The sequence below is a fragment of the Ictidomys tridecemlineatus genome, chromosome 5 (genome assembly GCF_052094955.1).
Source record: "Ictidomys tridecemlineatus isolate mIctTri1 chromosome 5, mIctTri1.hap1, whole genome shotgun sequence".
In the NCBI taxonomy this organism is placed as follows: Eukaryota; Metazoa; Chordata; class Mammalia; order Rodentia; family Sciuridae; genus Ictidomys; species Ictidomys tridecemlineatus.
In genome coordinates this window covers 98,185,444-98,197,940 of record NC_135481.1, presented here as the reverse complement: position 1 = coordinate 98,197,940, position 12,497 = coordinate 98,185,444, and the positions used below count along the sequence as shown (strand labels likewise).

Here is a 12,497-nt window from a genome sequence, read left to right as displayed (position 1 = left end):
CAACGAGAACTACCATCCCTTTTGTGGTATTCTGGCCCGACAAATGCATAACCTAGGTTTAATCATGAGAAAATATAGACAAACCCAAATTGAGGGACAATCTACAAAATGACTGCCTGTGATCTTCAAAAATGCTGAAGTTGTGAAAGTTGTAGAAAGGACTTGCCCCAGACTGAGGAGACAAAAGCCACTACGACAAAACCCAACACATGGTCCTTGCTTGGGTCCTTTTGTTATAAAGGACATTATTAAAACAAGTACCATATTATGAAATGGGGTCTCTGGACACAGAATAAAAGGATAATTCTTTATCCCATTTCTACAAGTTCAAAATAGTTTCAAAATTAAAAGTCTAAAAAATTAAGTTTTACAACAAAACATTTTCCCTTAAAAAAAATGGAAGTTCCTGTGATTCCAATATCAGTGACCTATTGTACTACACAGCAAGCTCCCTTAGGAGGGACAGGTGCTCTCCCACTCTGCAGTCCCCACCTGGCTAACTGCCTTGAGGAAATGTACTTGTGAGCATTTAGTGTTGACCTTTAAACTAGATCTTCACATATTATTAAATTTCATCATATTTAGGTCTAAAAGTTTCAACAGTTTCTTTATTAGCAACAAACCAAAAGAGAAAACACTTGAATAGGTACCCCAGGACCAAGTCTTCAAATACTTACTTAATCTAACACAGGCTGAAATTTATAGGATGAATTGAGTCTTGAATCTCTCTTTTAATGAGTTGAAAATTTAGGAAAACTCTCAACAGAATTTCACAGCCTTGACCTTTAAGCCAAGAAAAGGTGGTGGGTTGGGTGTGGGTGGATACTACTTTCTTGGCTAATTCTGAAACCCTGGATGCTACTTGGCAGCATACTGATGAATACCGAACCGTATGCCTCTTTATATTTTTAACCACCCTATAAACAAATATGGATTATCTTTATTCTGACAAATTCTTAAATCAAAAGCTACACTTTTTTTGTTTTCTAAAGTTTCTTTCTCAGTTGGAATCAAAATAATGGTAATAATTAGTCTAGAAATCAGATGTGTGGGTGTCTGAAGAAAAGATTTCATTTGACTTACAATTTTTCAACTTTATAGAGAGGCAAAAGTGATAGCATTCAGTAAAATCCATACTTCAAATTTTGAATTCCTCTCTTCCCAGGCTAATGATACACACCACAATGCCCTCTGGAGATGCTGGGCAGCATGATGAGCTGTAGCCCCAAGCACCCTTTCGATCAAGAGGTTAGCAACCAATACTCGACAGCAGACCATGTGGCTAAGTTACAGTATTCAGCAGGTTAGGATTATCAAATGCATTTTTGTTTATGATGGGTTTATCAGAACAAAATCCTCTAATCAAGGAGTATCTGTAGTAGGTAATCATAAGCATAAACTGAAAGTGCACCCGAGTTGCTTCTTTCAAGGTCTTTACCAACATGGGAAAACAAGCAGAGGGGGCAGTGGGGTCTTACAAACTCTCTTCCCCTATTCAAAACCTATTTTGTTCTCAGAATCTCATACCATATGCTCTTAAGTCAGAGTCACAGAGGTTAGATGTAGGACCTCCTCTTTGGTAGTTATTTTTCTACATTCACTACAAGTGGGTAAACAAAGGGAGCAGTGAGGCTGGCCAGAGAAGACCCTGGAGATTGCACCTGAGTTCTCTCTCAGCAGGTGTAGCCATTCTGAGCCAGAGAGGCCCTGAGGAGGATGAGGAGGTGCACCTCAGGCAGCCTTGCCAGGAGCCACTGGGCTTCATCCTGGCTTGACCCAGAAAAATCTTATGGAAGAAAGCAAGAGGCCCAAGAGCTCTCTGATCTGCTGTCCACCAGCTGCAGCCTGGAGGCTGCCAAAGTGCTGCAGCGACTCGGCAGCGCCCAGCAGAGCCGTCTGGGAGGGGATTACCAGCCTGATCCTCTGTCCTCAGAGCCAGAAATGACTCAAACTTCACAAACAGCAAGGGCCTGCCAGGGAGGGTGACAATGAGCACTGGAAAGGGTTTCTACTCCTTTCTAGTGTCTTTCCCCCTACTTGCTGCTGTGGCAGATTCTGGACAGTGAGCAGCCTGTGAGGTAATCTGAATTCCTTGGCAACCAGCGAATACCTGAATTCTTTCAAAACCACAGGAATCCAGCAGAGAAAAGGTAAATATCCCTGCGGAGCCAGTGTTAATTAGCAAAGAAGGCTACTGAAGAAGGAACTGGGGGTGGGGAGAGGAAGGCAATACAAATGTTTGGGGTCTTTTCTGCACTTCCACTGAATAATATGGCTAAGGCAGAAGGAAAAAAAAAAAAAAGCAGTTCTGTTTGCTAACTTCTCCGGGTCCCCTGCCTCAACTTGGGACCTCAACAGTGTGGGTGGAATGCTCTTGGTTCCCCACTGGACACTCTCATGTTCTCCATGGTGCTACTGCTACCTATCTTGGGTCTCTGATAACACGGTTTTCAACTCAATTTTGTTTTGATTTTTTTTTTTTAACTTTTCATTTTCCCTATTTCAGTGCAAATTTGGCTATTAGCTTTGTTTCCAAAAGTGCTTTGTAAAATTATTTAAGCCCCATATTGGATCTACCAAAAGTGTAAAATCCAGGACAGAGTCTTCTTAAGATTCCACTCTGAAAGGAAAAGGAATCTCCACCATTTTGGTGAGAGCAGCACCCCTCCTTGGAAACCGAGTGTCCCCTGCTGGTGTAAAACAGTAACATGCACAGGGAATTGGAAAGCTGGGTGCAGCTCTGGGGCACCACACAAGACACCAAATCAAACTCCAGAAAGGCAATTCCATTCTCGCATCTCTTCACTACTCTACCCACATAAAGAAAACAGTGAGAATTCTGCTTCCTATGTGAATAAAACAAGGACAACTGAAAACACCAGGGTCTTCTTTTCAGTAAGTGTAAGAAGGTAAAGAATTTACACAAAATAACTTATTTCACAAAACTTTCTTGTAAAATGAACTTTCTATCACCTACCATTAATGTGAAGCTCCAAATAGAAACGATGTGGTATCAGAGCCTTCCTTTCTAAAGAATAAAACTATTTTTGGCTCCAGTTCTGTCTCCTTAGGAAAAATTATGGTTTTCCTTGTTTAGCCTCAGAGTAAAAAGACTTAGTGATCTCACCCCAACCTGATTACCTTCACATATAACCCAAGATTACTAGAAGCTACAGACAGGAGGAGCTAGAGACCACTGCCGAATGTAATGGCACAGTGGCGTAGTCAAGTACACTCTGAGGATGGAAAAGAAGCAGGTGAGTGCCAAGGTACACCTCGAGGATGTCAAAGGAACTGAGGCCCATTGAAGTCACTCCACAGAACAATGTGCCCTCATAGGACTCTGGAAAACAGCTCCTCACACTGCCTTGGACCACCCTTTGGTAAAGTTTTGATACTCACCTATACTTTCTGGTAAACCTAATAACCAAAGCCTTGCAAATTCATGTTGTTTTGGGGGTCAGGCAGTCTGAGTATTTAAACAGCTGTTTTCCTATTATTCCAAGAAAAAGTATTCACTGATTGAATACGCACATGAATAGATATTATGTATATATGTATATGTGTATATAAACAAACACATAGGTATTTATACATTTAAATTCCTACTAGAAGCAAGAGTTACTCCAATTCAGGGGATTCTGGTGTCTAACACACAACCAGTAGCCAAAGCATTTGCATTTTTTGTAGTAAATAATGCTACTATTATTCTCTATAATAAATGTTAGTACTGCCCTCAGTTTGTCCTCTGAACCATAAAGGTCTTAAAACTATGCCCACATTTTATCCACAGGGAGGGCTACTAATGTTGTGGGTGAAATATTTCTGGAAATATTATGCAAAACACACTACTATGATACTTGAAAAATGGTGCATGTAAACAATCTTGATATTCTTTCTCTCTTGCAGAAATCCAACTTCTGGTAGGACACAGTTTACTTGTAGGACCAAGGAGACAGGTGGGGTGAGGATGAGTGGAGGAAGGAGAGTGGAGAAGCTCTTGAAAGAAGAGGGAGAGCTCAGAAGTCTCAAATTAAAAAACTGAAATCGGGGACACCTTATATCCTTGAGTGGAAGTCAGGGGTATATTTTTACCTTCTTTTCCTAGACAATATGGGATTGTGGCTCTTCAATCTAGTCTGTCTGACTATACTCAAATGTGAGAGCACACACATCTATAAATATTATAAAAAATGGCTTTCCTACAAAGACTTGATTAGAGCTACTAGTCAGCTCATGCTCAGATGCCTGGTCCAGGCATTTACCCAACTACTGGGAAATGTTTTAGTTTTCCCCCTTCTCCATTTTTAAGGGACGAAGAGGCCAGAACTATGGAATTCTGGTAGCCTCCCGTGTTTCCAGGGCTCAGGCTCATAAATCTTAAGTCAGGAATATGACAGAGCATATAAATGCTGTCATTGCCACCTAGAGGTAAAGGGCAGACATGTCTCAGCCAGCTAGGAGCTTTGGTTAGTTCCTGCCCCCCCACCCCAACATGCCAAAACCACTACGCATAACAAGGATGCTAAATCTTAAGTTCTATGAGGGTAGAAACTGTACCTATTTTCTTTATCACCTGTACATAAATAGGCAGTCTTCTTTTATCTGTGCTATTTCCCATCTTCAAAATGTACTTTCCAAATACAGAAATGTGCACAGACTGTGATTTTCAGTTTGTCATGACTGCTGGCAGATGCAAACCGCATCCTAAACTGCTATGTCCTACAAAGTCAAGGCCACTGCACATAAGATGAACTTCAGGGCACTTTTTAAAGAAAAAAAAAAAAGTTAAAATAAAAAAACAACTTTTGGTTTAAAAAAAAAGTTTTGTAGGGGGAAAGAACACAGCATAGCAGAGTCATGTACTTATTTTAAACTATTTATGGAAACACTTCCACCTAGAAAATTCTGTAGATATAGGAAACAAAACTCCAAATTATTATAACTCATACTAATTTCGTAAGTCTCATTACCTTAAAACCTACAAGGCACCTGGAGAAAAAGAGACTACTGCAAAGTATGTAACTTGCACATTAAGGGGAAAAGGCAGCATACCCCTGAAACTGAGAGCATGGGCAGTTCAGCAAATGGATTCCCCATCCCTGCTCCACTACCACCCAGCAGGGAGATCTCAGAAAGGGCCTACAAGTTCCCTCACTTCTCTAAGTCTCAATTTCCTCAACTGCAAAAAGCTATTAACTATAGGGTTGTTATCAGGATTAAAACAAACGCCTGACTTATGACAGGCAAATAAGTGTGGAATTTTTTATTTTTCTTTCTGGATATTCTGAAGAACAATGAGAAATTATCTTAATTATCTTAGTACCCTAGGGTCTTCCTAATAATCATCATTGGGAAAAAATATCCCGTGGCTTCCATCTCCACTGGGAATTGTGTGCATTTACACAAACTTTGTGTGGACATGCAAATGAGACTGAAATGTATTAGGACTGCTTTCTGTTACTTGAAGTCTCCCAGGGTTAATTTCCTGAGTTGAACATAACAGAGAGAAACAGCCTGATCTTGGAAAGCTCTTTGATGGATCTATTTTATTATACTCACCTGACCCTTCCACTAAAAACAAAGTCTCTCACCTGGCCAGCCCCTCTTCATAGAGATAGATGACCAGAGGATCGTAGGAAGTCACGAGCACATAGAGGCGCACGTCGAACTTGAAATCTAGAAAAAAGGTTGGATTCACAGAAAAAACAGTTCATTTGCTTTCTGCTACAGAATGAACAGGACAAGGTAACCAAGAACTATAAAAGAAAGATCACTCCTCCATGTGAAGCACACAGTGCCCACACCTTGCCTGGTGAGAATGAATAATAACTGTACTATAAATATAATGCTATAATATACATAGCATATATGTACATAAATAAATAGGCAGTTTTCATATATATGTATACACACACACACACACACACACACACACACACATATTGATTGATTGCCTTATAGCTTATAAAGCACTTTTTCTTATCGCACTTTATCTTCAGAATAATCCCTGGTAGTATGTAAGAAACCAGCCTCATCTCTGGAGCCATAGGTGCCAAGAATTTCATACTAGCTTTAAAAGATTTACTAGAGAAGACCATTAGAAGGTTAAAAAGTTTAGCAAGATCTAACCCAACCTAGGCAGGAGCTTAATCACAACTCACCGTCTATGAGCAGGGGGTTGTTAATGTAACGGGAGACCAGGATGTTCTCTTCCAGGGAAATCTGGTTTGGCTATTGAGTAAAGAAAAAGAATGAAAGGGTACAAATGCTCAGGAATTCTAATTTATAATAAACTTTTTACCCTTTTAAAAAGTGATCATGTGGAAAACTAAAACTCTAGGAAAAGTTTTCCTCCAAAAATACCCACATATTCTTTTGGCCACATAACATGCAACTTTTATAAACACTGTGGGTATTCAATTGCAAAGGAGAGAAAATAAATTTACATAGCACTTCTCACACAATAAATACAGCCTAAAGAGCTTTATAAAGATTTATATGCATGGTAAATAGCTACTTGCCAAGAAAATATGAGTTACTTAAAAAATAAATAAAAGCTTGCCTCTTTTAAAATGTAAAAGTACAATGATAATTTTAAAGCATAAAGACTATTTCTTTTCTTTCTTTTTTCTTTGTACTGAAGATTGAACTTAAGAGCATTTTAACACTGAGCCACATCCTGGTCCTTTTTGTTATTTATTTTGAGACAGGGTCTTGCTAAGCTGTGGATGCTGGCCTCAAACTCACTATCCTCATGCCTCAGCCTCTCAAGTCCCTGGGATTACAGGTGCGTGCCACTGCGCCAGGTGCACAAGGACTATTCTTAAGTGTAGACTTTCATTAAGTTGGTTAGAGAACTTACTATCCTTGCTGGATCCCAGCATTTCCTCTGTGAAATGCAATGAATGTTTGCTTGATTTGGTGAATGGCACTTCCCAAGCAACTATGTGCAAAGACTGAGCTAGATCTCTTTAATTAAAAAAAAAAAAAAAAGTTGTTTATATAATAGTGATGTTGAACACTGTGTGAGGCATTGAGGTTACAGTGATGAAGAAAATAGATACAATCTTGCCCTCACAGAACTTAAGACTCAGTACCTCTACCCCCAGAGTTTAAATACTATATTACAATTATATTGCAGAGAGGTAGTGATATATTTAAGTTAAAAGAACAAAAAGCAATAATTCTGTAAACACAAGATATTGGGTTGTAAAGTGGACCAATCTGGCAGGACCACTCAGGGAAGGCTTGCCCTGGAAGAATAGGTACAACAAGTAAGAATAGGTGCAAGAAGTAAGTGAGTGGGCACAAGGTAGGGAGGAAAGGACGCCATCAAGGGAAGATGGCATGTACAAGGGCCAGCAGACAGGAGGGTAGGCAGATTCATGGGCCTGGAGCTTAGAAGACTAAACTGAGAAATAAAGGAAGGGATGGTTAGACAACTAGGAGGGAGGGATCCCAGAGGCAAAAGCAAGTAAGTTTGAACTCCTAGTAAGAGTCATTTAGATTGAACATGGTAGAAAGCAGGAACACTGGAATCAAAGAGCAAGATCAAAATATGTGAAATAGAACAATTTCATGTGTAATTAGATTAAGACAGAGAAGTCGGTTGCAAGTCAATCCATGCAGGACAAAAGAGCTCCAAAGGGAAGTGGCAATGATAATAATTACCATGATAACAACTACAGTAGTAGCTAACATTTGCAGAAACAATTAAAATTAGGTAAAAGTAGTAAGTATTTACTATGTGCCAACCTGTTCTAAATGTATCACACATATTATTTCATTCAATCCTCACACAACCCCATATTTTACAGATAAGGAAAGGATCAGAGAAGTTAGGGACCTGGCCCAAGTCACACAGCTAATAAGCAATAGAGCAGCATTGGAACCCAGACAGTCTGCTTCAGAGGTAGACTTTTAAGCACTACTCAATAGTCTGAGCCAAAATAATTATCCCCAAATTCAAAAATTTTTCTATGTCACAAAGTGTTTCCGATCCCAAATACTACTGTTGTTCATGAAATAAGGATAATTTTATAACCCACGACATTATTCACAACCACAGTGAGCAACCCTGGAGTTAGGATGATGAGTTTTCCTGCTGCTGCTGCCTCAAAGTCAGAAGGCAGCTTTCACATCCCATTTCTGTATATCATATGAACACAATGACATCAGTACTGATTCACCCCTAGTGCACTCAACCACCCAACCATTTCCTGATTTCCTTACATTTCTTGATCAGTTTCTCACAAGCACTATCTCCATTCTGAGTCATCTTACAAAATAAGAAGTGATGCAATCATTACACAAAGCGGTAATCTAAAGGCTGGGTTCCAAACCTAGAGTTAATCAATCTCAGCCGCCTTCCCCAGAGTAACACCTACAGGCCATAACAGACATATGACCTACTCACCTGTCCTCTGGACCAGAGAACACACTCCTAGGGTCTTCGTTTCCCATCATATCTACTTCCTCTCCTCCCATCCTAATTGTTCACATTGATCCATTTATCCATTCAGTTGAGCTTAGCATAAACCCTTCAGTTAACTAGGTAACTTTAATATTTGTTCTAATGTCTTTACCTCTTCTTTCTATCTGTATGAGGAATTAAATTTTAAGTTCTCAGAATAAAAGGATAGTTGGGACTGGTTTCTTTGGTAGTGTACATCGCAGAGGAACTAATGAAATACCCTCAAATCTACTTCCTTTTTATCAAACCCCAATTAACTCATATCAAATTATTTCAATTTTCAGCTAAAAATGTCCTTCCAAAATAGGCTAAAGCAGTAATCTGAATTGTTGGGGAAGTTGGAAACAGTCTTTTTTCCTCACTGGACCTTAAGATCAAAGTTCTCAGCATCTATTAAGTTACTGCAGAGTAGTACAGGACAGGGATTAAGACTGAATATACACTCTGGAACTAGCTAGACTTGAGTTACCAACTTGACTCAACCACTTACTAAGTCAGTAATAACCACCCCTCATGGGGTTCTTCATGAAGACTAGATGAGATTATATTTGGAAGGCACAATGACAGGCACATGTTAAATATACAATCATTACTGCAAACTCAACGGTATCTGTGTGTTCTAACTACTAAATCCTACAGTCTACAGCACACTCATGTGCCATTCTACTCAAAGCAGTACACTGACTTATTATAAAGATATTCAAGAATTAGAATTTCTCAGAATGCTTTAAGGAGCGACAGCACCTGGCGGGCAGCAGGCACTCTCTAAATACTTGTTAAATAATGAGAAAAAGAGGAAATAAGATTAAAAAAAAAATACAAACTAATAGAAATAAGAGAGTACCGATTTATATTCACACCTATAGGAGTGAAGAGGGTGACCTCACCCTCTTCCAACCCTTCAGGATCTCAGGGATTATATTAATACTACATTTACCATGGATAATGTGCCAGACAAGGATGATGGAATTGGATGTCCATAATCAAATTCATACCTTCATCAGAAAACACCAGGTCTTTCCCCTCCTTGAGTGGAATGTACTAAATTGGGAAAACATGGCATTTAGTCATGGTTACTGAGGGAGCTGAAGCAGACGTTTTGCTCCTTATGCTGCACTTGGGAGTTAAAGGGCATATCCTTAATAGGCCATGCCAGCCAACCAGTCAAGACGTGTCCATCACAGGAGTCCACACTTGTCTCCTCGGTATTACATGAAAGTCCTGCTTTTCCTGTCCTTTATCCTATTCTACTTATGCTCCTAGTTGCTACTTGCAGATATTTTCCAAAAGGTTCTGACTACTACAGGAAAGCTGAAATAAGAGGCTCTTTCCCACCCGGGGGACGACAGGGCACGATGTTTCCATCTGGCTCTCAGGCCTAAATCTGTGCCTCCCCCCACAGTCCCTCGCCCACTCAGGAGTTGTGCACACAGACCCTTGTCTCAGCACACTCCCTCCCCTCAAATCTGAAAGGAAAGCAGGCAGCTTTCCTTGGAAAGAGTTACTTCATCCAGTTGGCTAATGGGTCACATATTCCATGGGAAAGGATCCAGGTATGGAAAAGAGGGGATGGGTAGGCCTTCTTGTAAGGGGAGAGAGAGGAGCATTAACTACATAGTTTGTAGGTCTGGGTAAAAGGTGATCAAGTTCCAGTTTGGGGGTGAAATGGGAATCTGTTCCCATTAGGTGTACTCGCTGCCAGCTCCCCTCCCAGCTCCCCTCTGGCCTGCTGGCACCCCCCCAGGCTTCTGTCTGGCACCTCCACTAAATACCTAAAAGAATCAGATTCATTCCAAAGCTTCACAGAGGAGGAGGGGTAAGTAGAAGGGTCCTGCCAAGCGCTTTGATCTGTGCAGGGGGTCTCAAGGGATTCAGTCTGGTGAGGGGTGGTAGGGGGAAAGACTCAGAGCCTGCCAAGCCTGCATTCTCTAAAGACATGTCATTCCCTTTATGAGCCTCAGTGAAGAGTAAGGACACGGGGCTCTTGGTCCCACCAAGGCAAGTTTAACTGTTCTATTCTTTATGATGTTAGCTTTAAAAGAACAAATCACTAGGGCAGAAGAGCATTCCAAAAGAAAAAAGTCCCAGAGGAGCTGGGAATAGATCCTATTCTTTTTGACTCATGTCTAAGAAAATAAAAAGCAAACTTGTACCATAGTTGACTTTCAATAGCAATTCCATTTGGCAGCAAAAACCCAAACCCAAACTAGCACCGTCTGAGATTCAAACAACACTGGAGCTCCTGGCGCAGAGCTAAAGGAGAGGCTGTGGGACAGGAGCCTTCACGCCAAGGTCAGAAAGACAAAAAAAGAAAGCCAAGGCATATGACCAGGTTTTAGGTCACATAAGCGCCAGGCTAAAATGTCTCCAGAGTGAGCCAGGTCAGGTAACAGGACTTATAGCTGGGGCCTGGCACTGAGTAGGTGCTCTGTCAAAACCAGATTATGTATTTATTTAGCATGAAAGGTCTTGCCACCATTGTTTACTGTATAGTTTTGAGTCCAGACTGAATCTGAGGATTTTCTAGAGTGAAAGACCCCTCTGAAAGTTTGTTTCTGCACACATAGGAAATGTGAAAAGTAACTGGGGAATTTAAGATGGAGTACTGGCCACACACACAATGTGTCTACCCCACCAACCCTCCCTTCCACTAGAAGGACAGAAGGATATTTTTAAAAGAATGAATTGATAACAAGACTAGAAAAAAGCTAAAGGAGCCAGAACAGACCAAAGTTTAAGGAAATCCTGAAAGATAGAAAGCAGATGGAATCAGGTTGAAAAAACAGCGGAAGAAGCCTGAGCCCAAAATACCAGAGGGGAGAGATTGTCCCAAGGAGGCCCCTGCAAAGCTCCAAGCTGGCAGCCAACAAACATGAAGAACGGGTGGCCAAGGAACAAGAATCACATAATTAATTCATAAACAGCACTGGCGGCCTTTTCCTATACCAAAAACAGCAGCTTTTGTCCAGAGGATGAAACCTACAGATGGTGCTTTCAGGAGAACATCTTTTGTGGGTGCAGGGGGTTCATGGAGGAGAGGAGAACTTGAGGCTATCCTATCCCCACAGAAGCAAAAGGTATGCAAAGCAAGCAAGGCAGCTCTAGGGGAGAGGGAACTCACCAAGATCTCTCCACAGCCCCTCAAGACTGCCCTGTTTTGGTGCAGGGAGAGGCACACCTTCGCCCACCCCTCAACTACATGCTTCTGAAAGGGAGCCTCACAGTCACCTTGCTTTGCCCTCATACAGAAAGCAGGCAGCTCTCGCCCAGGGAGGGGCAGCTAGGGAAAGAGTCCTGCAGGCCCAACACCTAAGGATCATTCAAATTAAGAAAATTTAACAGCAAGAAGAAAAACAAACCTAAAGAAAATTCAAGAACAATCCTCAGAAAGACAGATGGTCAAACTGCATCCATTCAACAAAGGCAGGCTGTTGGTTACAAAGAAAAAAATCAGCATTTCTGAAAATTAACATGATAGCCAATATAAAAATACAATGGATAAATAAATAACAAAATGCATAGTGCTAAAACTGGTAACCCAGAAGATGGCAACGGAGAAGACAAAATACTAAAAATGAGAAAAAAAAATCTGATGTGAAGGAAAGACAGAGAATGCTTTGAAAAGGAGTTGTAAAAGTAGAGACAGATAATAAAAGGATAATTTCCCCCAAATTAAAAGAAAAACACTATTTTCAGAATGAAAGGGTCCACCAAATATCCAGGAGGAAAAGCTAAAAAAGAAAATGCCTGGATTTAAATATAGGTTAAGTTTCAGAGTGTCAATGCGTTAAAGTCCGTTTCTATTAAACTTAAAATTTCTACTCAACTTATAAAGGAGAAAAACTGAATCATAATTACTGAAGAGAACATATATGACCCTTAAATATAAAAATAAAAACTAATCAAACTTAAGAGATTAAGTTACTAACTACTGTGGTTAAGTAGAGAGAGTGAGCATAGAGCTGGGAGTTTATTTATTCTATAAAGTTTTAAAACAACACTTAATGAGATTCTGCAAAGA

The 12,497-nt window shown here is 40.4% G+C and overlaps 1 protein-coding gene and 1 long non-coding RNA gene across 24 annotated transcripts in view; one reads left to right on the top strand and one right to left on the bottom strand.

Annotated features, from left to right (window-relative positions):
• Ttll5 (tubulin tyrosine ligase like 5) overlaps nucleotides 1–12,497 on the bottom strand; it is a 260,216-nt gene that overhangs the window by 208,937 nt on the left and 38,782 nt on the right. For all 22 annotated transcript variants that reach the window (XR_005729960.2, XM_040276119.2, XM_040276121.2 and 19 more), the window contains 2 exons: nucleotides 6,165–6,234; nucleotides 5,595–5,679 (listed from right to left, as the gene is read on the bottom strand). Coding sequence is in view for 21 of the 22 variants with exons in the window: in XM_040276119.2 (XP_040132053.1) it covers nucleotides 5,595–5,679; nucleotides 6,165–6,234 (155 nt within the window). In the remaining variant the exon portion in view is untranslated. The remainder of the gene's footprint in view (nucleotides 1–5,594; nucleotides 5,680–6,164; nucleotides 6,235–12,497) is intronic.
• LOC120886844 (uncharacterized) lies at nucleotides 1,815–12,049 on the top strand. Of its 2 annotated transcripts, none has more exons than XR_005729970.2 (2): nucleotides 1,815–2,150; nucleotides 6,714–12,049. It is a non-coding gene; the product is annotated as an uncharacterized LOC120886844 (long non-coding RNA). The 2 variants fall into 2 exon arrangements; XR_013439148.1 differs by having other exon boundaries at nucleotides 5,734–12,049.